General features: G+C 51.0%; 1 protein-coding gene across 1 annotated transcript in view; it reads left to right on the forward strand.

Annotated features, from left to right (window-relative positions):
- The window catches only part of RNF220 (ring finger protein 220), a gene marked incomplete at its 3' end in the record, with an annotated part of 181,596 nt that overhangs the window by 131,613 nt on the left and 37,165 nt on the right, over positions 1 to 12,818 (forward strand). The window contains exons 8-10 of the mRNA XM_089669555.1: positions 7,882 to 7,978; positions 11,840 to 11,926; positions 12,064 to 12,126. Of these exons, the coding sequence (XP_089525681.1) occupies positions 7,882 to 7,978; positions 11,840 to 11,926; positions 12,064 to 12,126 (247 nt within the window). The remainder of the gene's footprint in view (positions 1 to 7,881; positions 7,979 to 11,839; positions 11,927 to 12,063; positions 12,127 to 12,818) is intronic.

A 12,818-nucleotide genomic window follows, 5' to 3' on the forward strand; every position in this document is an offset into this window, starting at 1 on the left:
CTCACCCCCCAGTATCCATGTCACCGGTGAGATCTGCACTCCAGTACACACAGCTCACCCCCCAGTATCCATGTCACCGGGGAGATCTGCACTCCAGTACACACAGCTCACCCCCCAGTATCCATGTCAGCAGTGAGATCTGCACTCCAGTACACACAACTCACCCCCCAGTATCCATGTCACCGGTGAGATCTGCACTCCAGTACACACAGCTCACCCCCCAGTATCCATGTCACCGGTGAGATCTGCACTCCAGTACACACAGCTCACTCCCCGGTATCCATGTCACTGGTGAGATCTGCACTCCAGTACACACAGCTCACCCCCAGTATCCATGTCAGCGGTGAGATCTGCACTCCAGTACACACAGCTCACCCCCCAGTATCCATGTCACCGGGGAGATCTGCACTCCAGTACACACAGCTCACCCCCCAGTATCCATGTCAGCAGTGAGATCTGCACTCCAGTACACACAGCTCACCCCCCAGTATCCATGTCACCGGTGAGATCTGCACTCCAGTACACACAGCTCACCCCCCAGTATCCATGTCACCGGGGAGATCTGCACTCCAGTACACACAGCTCACCCCCCAGTATCCATGTCAGCAGTGAGATCTGCACTCCAGTACACACAGCTCACCCCCCAGTATCCATGTCACCGGGGAGATCTGCACTCCAGTACACACAGCTCACTCCCCAGTATCCATGTCACTGGTGAGATCTGCACTCCAGTACACACAGCTCACCCCCCAGTATCCATGTCACTGGTGAGATCTGCACTCCAGTACACACAGCTCACCCCCAGTATCCATGTCACTGGTGAGATCTGCACTCCAGTACACACAGCTCACCCCCCAGTATCCATGTCACTGGTGAGATCTGCACTCCAGTACACACAGCTCACCCCCAGTATCCATGTCACTGGTGAGATCTGCACTCCAGTACACACAGCTCACCCCCCAGTATCCATGTCACTGTTGAGATCTGCACTCCAGTACACACAGCTCACCCCCAGTATCCATGTCACTGGTGAGATCTGCACTCCAGTACACACAGCTCACTCCCCAGTATCCATGTCACCGGTGAGATCTGCACTCCAGTACACACAGCTCACCCCCAGTATCCATGTCAGCGGTGAGATCTGCACTCCAGTACACACAGCTCACCCCCCAGTATCCATGTCACCGGGGAGATCTGCACTCCAGTACACACAGCTCACCCCCCAGTATCCATGTCACCGGTGAGATCTGCACTCCAGTACACACAGCTCACTCCCCGGTATCCATGTCACTGGTGAGATCTGCACTCCAGTACACACAGCTCACCCCCAGTATCCATGTCAGCGGTGAGATCTGCACTCCAGTACACACAGCTCACCCCCCAGTATCCATGTCACCGGGGAGATCTGCACTCCAGTACACACAGCTCACCCCCCAGTATCCATGTCAGCAGTGAGATCTGCACTCCAGTACACACAGCTCACCCCCCAGTATCCATGTCACCGGTGAGATCTGCACTCCAGTACACACAGCTCACCCCCCAGTATCCATGTCACCGGGGAGATCTGCACTCCAGTACACACAGCTCACCCCCCAGTATCCATGTCAGCAGTGAGATCTGCACTCCAGTACACACAGCTCACCCCCCAGTATCCATGTCACCGGGGAGATCTGCACTCCAGTACACACAGCTCACTCCCCAGTATCCATGTCACTGGTGAGATCTGCACTCCAGTACACACAGCTCACCCCCCAGTATCCATGTCACTGGTGAGATCTGCACTCCAGTACACACAGCTCACCCCCAGTATCCATGTCACTGGTGAGATCTGCACTCCAGTACACACAGCTCACCCCCCAGTATCCATGTCACTGGTGAGATCTGCACTCCAGTACACACAGCTCACCCCCAGTATCCATGTCACTGGTGAGATCTGCACTCCAGTACACACAGCTCACCCCCCAGTATCCATGTCACTGTTGAGATCTGCACTCCAGTACACACAGCTCACCCCCAGTATCCATGTCACTGGTGAGATCTGCACTCCAGTACACACAGCTCACTCCCCAGTATCCATGTCACCGGTGAGATCTGCACTCCAGTACACACAGCTCACCCCCAGTATCCATGTCAGCGGTGAGATCTGCACTCCAGTACACACAGCTCACCCCCCAGTATCCATGTCACCGGGGAGATCTGCACTCCAGTACACACAGCTCACCCCCCAGTATCCATGTCAGCAGTGAGATCTGCACTCCAGTACACACAGCTCACCCCCCAGTATCCATGTCACCGGTGAGATCTGCACTCCAGTACACACAGCTCACCCCCCAGTATCCATGTCACTGGTGAGATCTGCACTCCAGTACACACAGCTCACTCCCCAGTATCCATGTCACCGGTGAGATCTGCACTCCAGTACACACAGCTCACCCCCCAGTATCCATGTCACTGGTGAGATCTGCACTCCAGTACACACAGCTCACTCCCCAGTATCCATGTCACTGGTGAGATCTGCACTCCAGTACACACAGCTCACCCCCCAGTATCCATGTCACTGTTGAGATCTGCACTCCAGTACACACAGCTCACCCCCAGTATCCATGTCACTGGTGAGATCTACACTTTAGTACACAGTGTTCGGATACACTCACACATTACAGTCATTTTTCACTCTTGTCTTAGACTTACCATCTGCATAGTGTGAAGGCCTAAACACCGCTCAGGTCTTATCTGGCTCAGATACATCTAAATGAGAACGGGCAATCACTGGCCTGTGGGCGGCCCTCACACTGGCCTGTGGGCGGCCCTCACACTGGCCTGTGGGCGGCCCTCACACTGGCCTGTGGGCGGCCCTCACCCTGGCCTGTGGGCGGCCCTCACCCTGGCCTGTGGGCGGCCCTCACACTGGCCTGTGGGCGGCCCTCACCCTGGCCTGTGGGCGGCCCTCACCCTGGCCTGTGGGCGGCCCTCACACTGGCCTGTGGGCGGCCAGCATTATTTATCTGATAAGTAACAAAAATGATGGAATGTATTCAACGTGTCCTATCCACATCTAGTTTTACCTTTCATTTACATGTATTCGATTGGACATGTTGACTAGTTCTCTCCAACAACGTTGAGATGTGAAGGTCAGATTTTGAAACCCCTAACTCCAATGTAATTCCACCGTTCCGAACAACCTTTCACGGCGCACTTGTGCTAGTAGATGAGTGAGCGAGGTTTGGTTATTTCACATGTGTAGATCATCATCCCAGGAAACGTATTTCTCTCTTCTTGTGTATTCCCCTCATCAGACATTTCATTCCAGAGCTCTTACAAAGGTCAGACTGTTTCCACCTTCTCCGGCAGCCTCGATGAGACTCCTCCGTCGCTGGGAATGGAGGTGACAGGGTGGGACACGGGGTGCAGAGTGTCACCCTCCACGTCTGCTATCCTTCATAACGGCAGAAAAACACTGGCTGGAATTGGCTTCGTGTCCAGAGCCGAGCGCTTTCAGACGTCAAATATTTGAACAGCTGCTCAACGTTTTCACTGGCGCACGCACAGAGGCGACAGCAGGAAAGCAGGGGTCATCGTCCGCAGGGACACTGTTTAAAACTGTCACCAAATGTGTAACACTGGCAGAAGGCACACCGGGTAGGCTCCTTCACCTTGATTTCTGGGAAGAGCCGTCACCTGGACATGCGAAAGCTTTTATGAGAATGTTAATCACGTTAACGATCATCTGGGTGAAGATTCGCCCTGAAACGTCACATCAATTTGTTGCTTCGTTTTGTTGGATCCCGGAGTGCAGATTATGTCTTGTCTGCTGGAAATTTCTGAATGTTCTCTATCCGCTGCTTCATACTGTTCATCTTCTATGTCTGCCGGACTGAAACTCTGTAACCACATCCAACGTGAGAGCTCCAGTCTGTACAGATCTGTGGACCTTGGGCTGTCCGTTGTTTATTAGAAGCAGCCTATGTTCTGCTGTCTGCTTCTGATTGTCAGCTTTCAAGTAGAATTCCTGCCTAAAACGAATTGGTTTTAAAAATGTGTCCCTCTACCTCTACCTGTGCCAAATTACCTATTTTTAGCCCGCTCCTGTTCAGTCATATGATTCTGCTCTCCTGTGTCAGCTAGCAGCAGCTGCAGGGGAGAGGAGGGGCCGCCAACAATGGATGGGTAATGGGAGAACCCGTGGTTGATGCCGCTCCAGGCTTTCCCAGACGCTATCAGAGTGCACTCTTCTCACTTCTCATTCAGGCACATGATTCCACTCCTGATTTGTCAGGCTGCTGCAGGGGAGAGGGGGGCCACCAACCATGGATGGGTAATGGGAGAACCCATGTGTGACGGATTCACTTTGGGTGGGGGGCCCATAGAACACAGCCCCCTTTTGGAGAGGTAGGTAGACCCCTGTCTCAGCTCCCCATATCCCTATTATGTGTAAGTCACGCTGTGCCTGTTAGGGGTACAGGGTGCAATGTCCAGCTATTGAGTAGACAGGTGGGGTGGGGGTTGTTCATTGTTTAATGCCACGTGGTTGTTCTATTGTGTGTCTTACTTGGGAGCAAACTATTATGGGATATATGTGTTTGTACTGGCTTGGTGGGGGTGTTTCCGGCAGCCCTTCCCCCTGATGGGACGGCCTGCTGATGTCTTTCCTGTCACTGGGGCTATTGCACCACCCTGTGTATATATGTGTGTGTGTGTGTATATATATATATATGTGTGTGTGTGTGTGTGTGTGTGTGTGTATATATGTGTGTGTGTGTGTGTGTGTATATATATATTTATTGTATCTGTGTTAAAATCAGTCTATTTCCTGTTTTAATACAAGTCTGGTGTTGTCTTACGTTGTATGGTCAGCGGTGGTGTCCGTGGATCTGTGTTTGGACAGGGAAGCGGGAGTCTAATGGAAATACCCTAGTGCAGTCGGGGTCCGGTTCCGTTACACCGTGCTTGACGCCGCTCCAGGCTTTCCCAGACTCTGAATGGGAAGTGAGAAGAGAGCGCTCTGACAGGGGTGTGATTCCACTCCGATTTGCCAGGCAGGGGACAAGGGGGCCTCCAACAATGGATGGGTAATGGGAGAACCCGTGGTTGACGCCACTCCAGACTTTCCCAGACGCTGTCAGAGCGCTCTCTTCCCACTTCCCATTCAGGCACATGATTCCACTCCCGATTTTTCAAGCAGCTGCAGGGGACAGGGGGGCCACCAACAATGGATGGGAAATGGGAGAACTCATGATTGACACTGCTCCAAGTTTTCCCAGCCGTTGTCAGAGCGCTCTCTCCGCGTTCCCATTTGGGCATGATTCCGCTTCGCTTTCCAGGAAACTGCAGGGGAGGGGGGGTGCTAACAATAGACAGGATATGGGTGACGACACCACTCCAGGCTTTCTCGGGTTGTCTGAGTGCTCTCTCCTCTCCCCTGCAGCTGCCTCTGGCCAATACAGGGGGGTGGAATCGTGACCAAACAGGAGCAAGGAGAGTGCTCTGACAACAGCTTGGAATGCCTGGAGCTGTGGTGTCAACATGGGTTTTCCCACGTCCCATCTATTGTTGGCGGCCCCTCCTCTCCCCTGCAGCTGACACTGTATTACATGACCAGAATAGGCTGACAATAAGTGAATATATACATCTTTCTTACACAAGTAAGTCAGTGATAGGAGGGGAAGGAGAAATTTTTAGGGTTTACTGTATTTTCCCTTCAGGGGGATGCTGAGCCTTCAGTGCACATGCAGCCTGTTTAGCAGTCTAGGGATTTGAAATTCACTCTCCTCTGAGCAGCGCTTTCGGGGACAGATCGGAGAGATGCTGATTGGTTGGTACCATCACAGAGCATCGCTTTCATGTGTCCTGGAATCGCTGCACAGAGAAGAGTGGGGATTTCAAATCCCTGGACTGGCTGCATGGGCAGAGATAGCCCAGTATATCTAGAGGTATGTACAGTGGGAACTGGGGGGGTGGGCAGGGTACTGGGGGGGTGGGCGGGGTACTGGGGGGTGGGCGGGGTTATGGGCACCTTTTTACTTTATTTTCTTTATAGGTGAGCCAACACCGTAATAGAAATTGAAAAAAAGTCTGAACTGAGGCTGGATGTTTCCACCTGTATGTTAGGCTTAGGCCAGCCATAGATGATGGCATTTTTCTTTCCCGTAACCACAGGTTACGCTTCATTCCTCCATCAACGCAGTCAGTGCTGATGGAGGAATCCCTCCCTTGCTATTGTACAATCCTGGCGGAGGGGTGCGGGTGGGAGCCATCCCTGCCGGGAGAACAGTGATTGTTACTAGCGGTTATATCCACTGGCAATAATCGCATGAAAAATCAGACGTGCTGGTTGTTGGATGGATGGACTTGGCGACAGTCGGCCTGCACATAGATGGTTCAAATCTCGGCCCATCCTGACTGATGACACCACTCCAGGCATGCTGGTTGTTGGATGGATGGACTTGGCGACAGTCGGCCTGCACATAGATGGTTCGAATATCAGCCCATCCCTGCTGACAACACCATTCCAGGCTTTCTCAGGGGTTGTCTGAGCGCTCGCTCTCCTCTCCCCTGCAGCTGCCTCTAGCTGACACAGGTTGTTGGATGGATGGACTTGGCGACAGTCGGCCTGCACATTGTTCGAATTTCAGCCCATCCCTGCTGGCGACGCCACTTCAGGCGACCGTTGGCCTGCACAGATGGTTTGAATCTCGGCCCATCCATGCTGACCACACCATTCCAGGCTTTCTCAGGGGTTGTCTGAGTGCTCGCTCTCCTCTCCCCTGCAGCTGCCTCTGGCTGACACAGGTTGTTGGATGGATGGACTTGGCGACTGTTGGCCTGCACATAGATGGTTCGAATCTCGGCCCATCCCTGCTGACAACACCATTCCAGGCTTTCTCGGGTTGTCTGAGCGCTCTCTCTCCTCTCCCCTGCAGCTGCCTCTAGCTGACACAGGTTGTTGGATGGATGGACTTGGCGACTGTTGGCCTGCACATAGATGGTTCGAATCTCGGCCCATCCTTGCTGTACCAGCCGAGTTTCTAACTATCTATGGCTGGCTTTCCACTGGTCAGCTTTGATCCGTCTTGTCAAAAGAACAAGATAACAATCTGATGAAATCGCAGATGGCGTCCAGAGTCCTGCGCAAAGTGTGATGAAATTGGGAGCCTCTTTAGGGCGGACTGTTTGGTGTCAGAGTAGCCTTCTATCCACGTGTTTGGTGTCAGAGTAGCCTTCTATCCACGTGTTTGGTGTCAGAGTAGCCTTCTATCCATGTGTTTGGTGTCAGAGTAGCCTTCTATCCATGTGTTTGGTGTCAGAGTAGCCTTCTATCCATGTGTTTGGTGTCAGAGTAGCCTTCTATCCATGTGTATGGTGTCAGAGTAGCCTTCTATCCATGTGTTTGGTGTCAGAGTAGCCTTCTATCCATGTGTTTGGTGTCAGAGTAGCCTTCTATCCATGTGTTTGGTGTCAGAGTAGCATCCTATCCATGTGTTTGGTGTCAGAGTAGCCTTCTATCCATGTGTATGGTGTCAGAGTAGCCTTCTATCCACGTGTTTGGTGTCAGAGTAGCCTTCTATCCATGTGTTTGGTGTCAGAGTAGCATCCTATCCATGTGTTTGGTGTCAGAGTAGCCTTCTATCCATGTGTTTGGTGTCAGAGTAGCCTTCTATCCATGTGTTTGGTGTCAGAGTAGCCTTCTATCCATGTGTTTGGTGTCAGAGTAGCCTTCTATCCATGTGTATGGTGTCAGAGTAGCCTTCTATCCATGTGTTTGGTGTCAGAGTAGCCTCTATCCATGTGTATGGTGTCAGAGTAGCCTTCTATCCATGTGTATGTCAGTGTTCATGTTTAGGAAAGTGTTCTTTACGTGATTTGATTTTCTTCCTTCCTCAGGATCCGGCTTTATCATGTGCAGCAGTAAAGAAACGCACGACAGCGACGCCGACTTGGATGTTGATGGCGATGACACACTGGAATACGGCAAAGCACAGTATCCTTTTTTTTTTTTTTTCGTTCTGTTATTCTGGGGGGGGGGGGGGGCTGACATCCCTCTCCTGTCTCCTCCATGTCCTGTGTCTGATCTTCCATAGGCAAACACTTCTGCTGCTGATTCTGTCCACAGCCGCTGTTTAAACAGCAGCCATATTTACTGCGCCACCTGCTGCCCTGCTGCGCCTTGCCAGAATCCATTCTGCGAGCTGTGTCATAGCATGTTGTTCTGTGACGGGGTCGCCGTCTGCCATTCTGGAGGCCAGAGCTCCCGTGAAGATTTTTTTTTTTTGGAACTCAAACAATCCTCTGAGGGGCTCAGCTGTGCTCCGGGATAACCCCGATCCTATCGCCACACGACAATGGCGCTGCAGCGTGATGTTCCGTTTCAGTCGTTTCTCCAGTAGCTCAAAAGAACTGAGAGATCCTTCACCCCGACAGAACACGTGAGCAAAGTGCGGGTGCAAAACATGTCTCAGCCCAGCACTAGAGCTGCACTTGGCTGCCCCTGCAGATGCGAAATCCAGATGGGCACCGTCTCTTCTAATGAAGGCAGACCCTCCTCCGCTTCAATACACTGTGTGTGTGTAATTCAATATCAGGGGCGGACTGGCAACTCATGGGGCCCCCGGGCAATAGGGGATCATGGGGCCCCTGTGTCCTTGCCCAAACTCAAAAAAGCCTATGAAAAAGGTACCAGGGGTATCTCATGGGGCCCCCTACTGACCCCGGGTCATCCCAAATGGTCAGTCCGCCCCTGATATTGAATAATTTGTATCCGTTGCTTTGCTTTCACCTTTGTTTAAAGAAAACCTGAAGAATTCGACCTTTCCCCCCTGAAAATTAATTGTGCCTGGAGTTCCGCTTCAGGGGGTGTGTATGATTTAAATCGGGGTTCCCTAGACTTTAGGGCCAGTTTATGGTCCTTCAGAATTGAAGGGGGCCAGACTGTAGAAAATGCCCAATGGGAGTAAACAATGCCTCATCCTTGGCGGCCAGTGGGAGTAAGAATTACATAGCACCTGTGCTCAGTAGGAGGAGGAATAGTGCCCCATCGTTGGTGTCAGTGGGAGGAATAGTGCCCCATCGTTGGTGTCAGTGGGAGGAATAGTGCCCCATCGTTGGTGTCAGTGGGAGGAATAGTGCCCCATCGTTGGTGTCAGTGGGAGGAATAGTGCCCCATCGTTGGTGTCAGTGGGAGGAATAGTGCCCCATCGTTGGTGTCAGTGGGGGGAATAGTGCCCCATCGTTGGTGTCAGTGGGGGGAATAGTGCCCCATCGTTGGTGTCAGTGGGAGGAATAGTGCCCCATCGTTGGTGTCAGTGGGAGGAATAGTGCCCCATCGTTGGTGTCAGTGGGAGGAATAGTGCCCCATCGTTGGTGTCAGTGGGGGGAATAGTGCCCCATCGTTGGTGTCAGTGGGAGGAATAGTGCCCCATCGTTGGTATCAGTGGGAGGAATAGTGCCCCATCGTTGGTGTCTGGGAGGAATAGTGCCCCATCGTTGGTGTCAGTGGGAGGAATAGTGCCCTATCATTGATATCAGTGGGAGGAATAGTGCCCCATCATTGGTGTCAGTGGGAGGAATAGTGCCCCATCCTTGGTGTAAATGGGAGGAATAGTGACCCATTGTTGGTGTCAGTGGGAGGAATAGTGTCCCATCATTGGTGTCAGTGTGAGGAATAGTGCCCCATCATCGGTGTCAGTGGGAGGAATAGTGCCCCATCATTGGTATCAGTGGGAGGAATAGTGCCCCATCATTGGTATCAGTGGGAGGAATAGTGCCCCATCATTGGTGTCAGTGGGAGGAATAGTGCCCCATCATTGGTGTCAGTGGGAGGAATAGTGCCCCATCCTTGGTGTCAGTGGGAGGAATAGTGCCCCATCCTTGGTGTCAGTGGGAGGAATAGTGCCCCATCATTGGTGTCAGTGGGAGGAATAGAACCATATTGCTAGTTTCAGTGGGAGGAAAAGTGCCCCGTTGTAGGTGTCAGTGGGAGGAATAGAACCATATTGCTAGTGTCAGTGGGGGAATAGTGCCCCATCATTGGTGTCAGTGGGAGGAACACAACCCTATTGCTAGTGTCAGTGGGAGGAATAGTGCCCCATTGTTGGTGTCAGTGGGAGGGATAGTGCCCCATTGTTGGTGTCAGTGGGAGGGATAGTACCCAATTGTTGTCATGGGGGAGGAATAGTGCCCCATTGTGGGGTGTCATTGGCGGGGAATAGTGCCCCATTGTGGGGTGTCATTGGGGTGGGAATAGTGCCCTATTGGGGGGGAATAGTGCCCCATTGTGGGGTGTCATTGGGGGGGAATAGTGCCCCATTGTGGGGTGTCAGTGGGAGGAATAGTGCCCCATTGTGGGTGTCAGTGGGAGGAATAGAGCCCCATTGCTGCTGTCAGCCGGAGGCATAGCGCCCCATTGTTGATGTCATGGGGGGGAATAGTGCCCCATCGTTGTTAATAGTGGGAAGGATAGTGTTTCATCCTTCCCAGTGCCAATGACAGATCCGGCCTGAGCTCCGAGCCTGCTCAGCAAAACGGCCCTGGGGGACACACTCGCCCCCATCATAATTTCTACTCGCCATTGGTGAGCAGGCGATTGGAAATTTCAAGCCCTGGCCTACAACATCGCGCCAAACCTGACTCAATATAATAAAAATCAAATTCCTATTCATCAAATATGTGATTAGAGCTGCAATTTTAAACCAATAAGAAAGCGTATAACTAAATGGAAATACCACAAACAGCGCTCTCAAATCTATGTATGCCCTTAAATAATATATAAACAAAATAAATGAATCCCTATATAAATATAAACTGCCACCAAAAAAATATGTGCCAAAAATGTGAGATATCAAAAATGACAAGTCCATAATAAAGTGTAGTCCACATATCATTTTCTTCAAAGAATATATTCGCCAAAAGCGTGAATTCCTCCGTGCTCAACACCCCATCAAAGTGCTAACTCACCAGATGCTGGTGTTTAATCAGCATTTCAATCAAATATCAGTAGATGCGGAAGATTCATCAAAAAAACGATTCATCCAGATAATCATTCATCAGATGGGTGATGCATTTAGACTCCATCAAGGTAAGTGTAATCCAATTCCATACGAAGGTAAATAAAGAACACTCGCCATAGCAGAATATCGTTTATTGTATCAAAATACCCCCCTTAACCCCTTGGCACCAGAGCCTTTTAGGGTTTCAGAAGCCGGGAGGTGGGGTTTTAGGGTCATGTGACCTCCGTGATTCACCGTCACGGTGGTCACATGATCGGGAAAGGTCCCAATCGAAAGAGGAGATTGTGACCTTTCCGTGAGTACCGGACATGTGTCCTGGGAGCCCGCAGGGCGCGCGCTCTCACACGTATGTTTTTCTTAATTGCACACAAATGTGCGGCCGCTCAGCGTCTAGGCCCAGACATCGGGAGGCCGCACATTTGTGTGTGGCTGGCGTGAAGAGGTTAAAAACAAACTCACATCTTATCGGTGCAATTGATAGCCCCTGTGGGGGCATGTTTTGTTGCCTGTTTTATACTGATTAAAACTAATAAAAACTATTGAAATACAAAAACAAACTCACAATGTGTAAGGTAAAAACCCAGCATGCAATAATATATAGCTGCAAACCATCTCCAGCTCTCACAGTGGCGTCTCACCAGCCGCTCTCAGCAACAGATGACGTAGTTGCAGTCACTTGGTCCAGCCACGTGGCAACGGTGTACGCGATGACGTCACCGCTTGATCACGCTCTTACGCGTTTCGTCACACAACTTCGTGATTGTTTGGGTTTACATACACGTTACATTTCTTTGCCTCTTCAGCCCAAGTCTGTTTTCCTTAGTGACGTCATCTAGGTACACGGAAGCGGATATCATCCCATGCACCGGGGAGGAGCCTGGAGAAGCCAGGGAGCGAGAGGCACTTCGGGGAGCAGTGTTGAAGTGAGCATGTGCAGCTCTTTGTATGGTAGATGGTATTTGTAGATCTGCAGTCACAGGGGTCACCTCCTCCATAATGAAGGAATCCCTCCTCTCCACTTTTTAAAATTTCTTCTTTTTTTGTTTTTCTTTTTGTGAAGTCTTTGGGCCGGTGGTAGAAGAGATGAGGATCTCAGAAGGACAACGCTGGATCCCCTTGGTGGGTGAGTATCTGAAATGTGCAGAACACACCACCCAAGTGCTGAAAATACGCTTTAGGAATAAAACAGCGGAAGTGCAGCCTGTTTGTGTCTGAAATGTATAAAGTGCGTTTACATCGCAACCGCTAGAAAAGAATTGACACATTTTATAGTCCTGCTCTTCTGCCGCACATTGTTCTTCCATGAGGGTCGGCTCACATCTCTGCGGTGCGTTTTTCGGTGCATTTTACAGGCTGCTATGAAACTCTAGAACATTCATTTTGATGAAAGCTCATCGAGGATGCAGCATGCACAATATTTACACGTTGCACCATACATGACCGGTGTGAACGGGGTCTAAATATTCACCACAAAGATGTGACACTGGTTTGCTCTTCACAGGGGGTATAGAAAGTTATTGCCCCCCTTTTAAAATAATCACATTTTGTTGCTTTGAAATGAAGACAGACACGGTTTTTGTTTTATCCATGAGTTGTAAAAAGGATCCCCCCTTGTGTCCGCGTTTTGTTGAAGCCCATTTTGCTGTAATTCCAGCCTTTTGTCTGTTGGGATTTCTCTGCTAACTTTTCACATCTAGACTTTGCAATATTTGCCCGATCTTCTTGGCAGAACGGCTCAGGTTCAGCGACGCTGGATGGTGACCGATTGTGGACCCGTTTGTGGACGGCAGTCTTCAAATCATTCCACAGATTTTC

This window comes from Staurois parvus, unplaced genomic scaffold, assembly GCF_062004578.1.
Source record: "Staurois parvus isolate SC_StPar_1 unplaced genomic scaffold, SC_StPar_1.0 ptg000079l, whole genome shotgun sequence".
NCBI classification, from domain to species: domain Eukaryota; kingdom Metazoa; phylum Chordata; class Amphibia; order Anura; family Ranidae; genus Staurois; species Staurois parvus.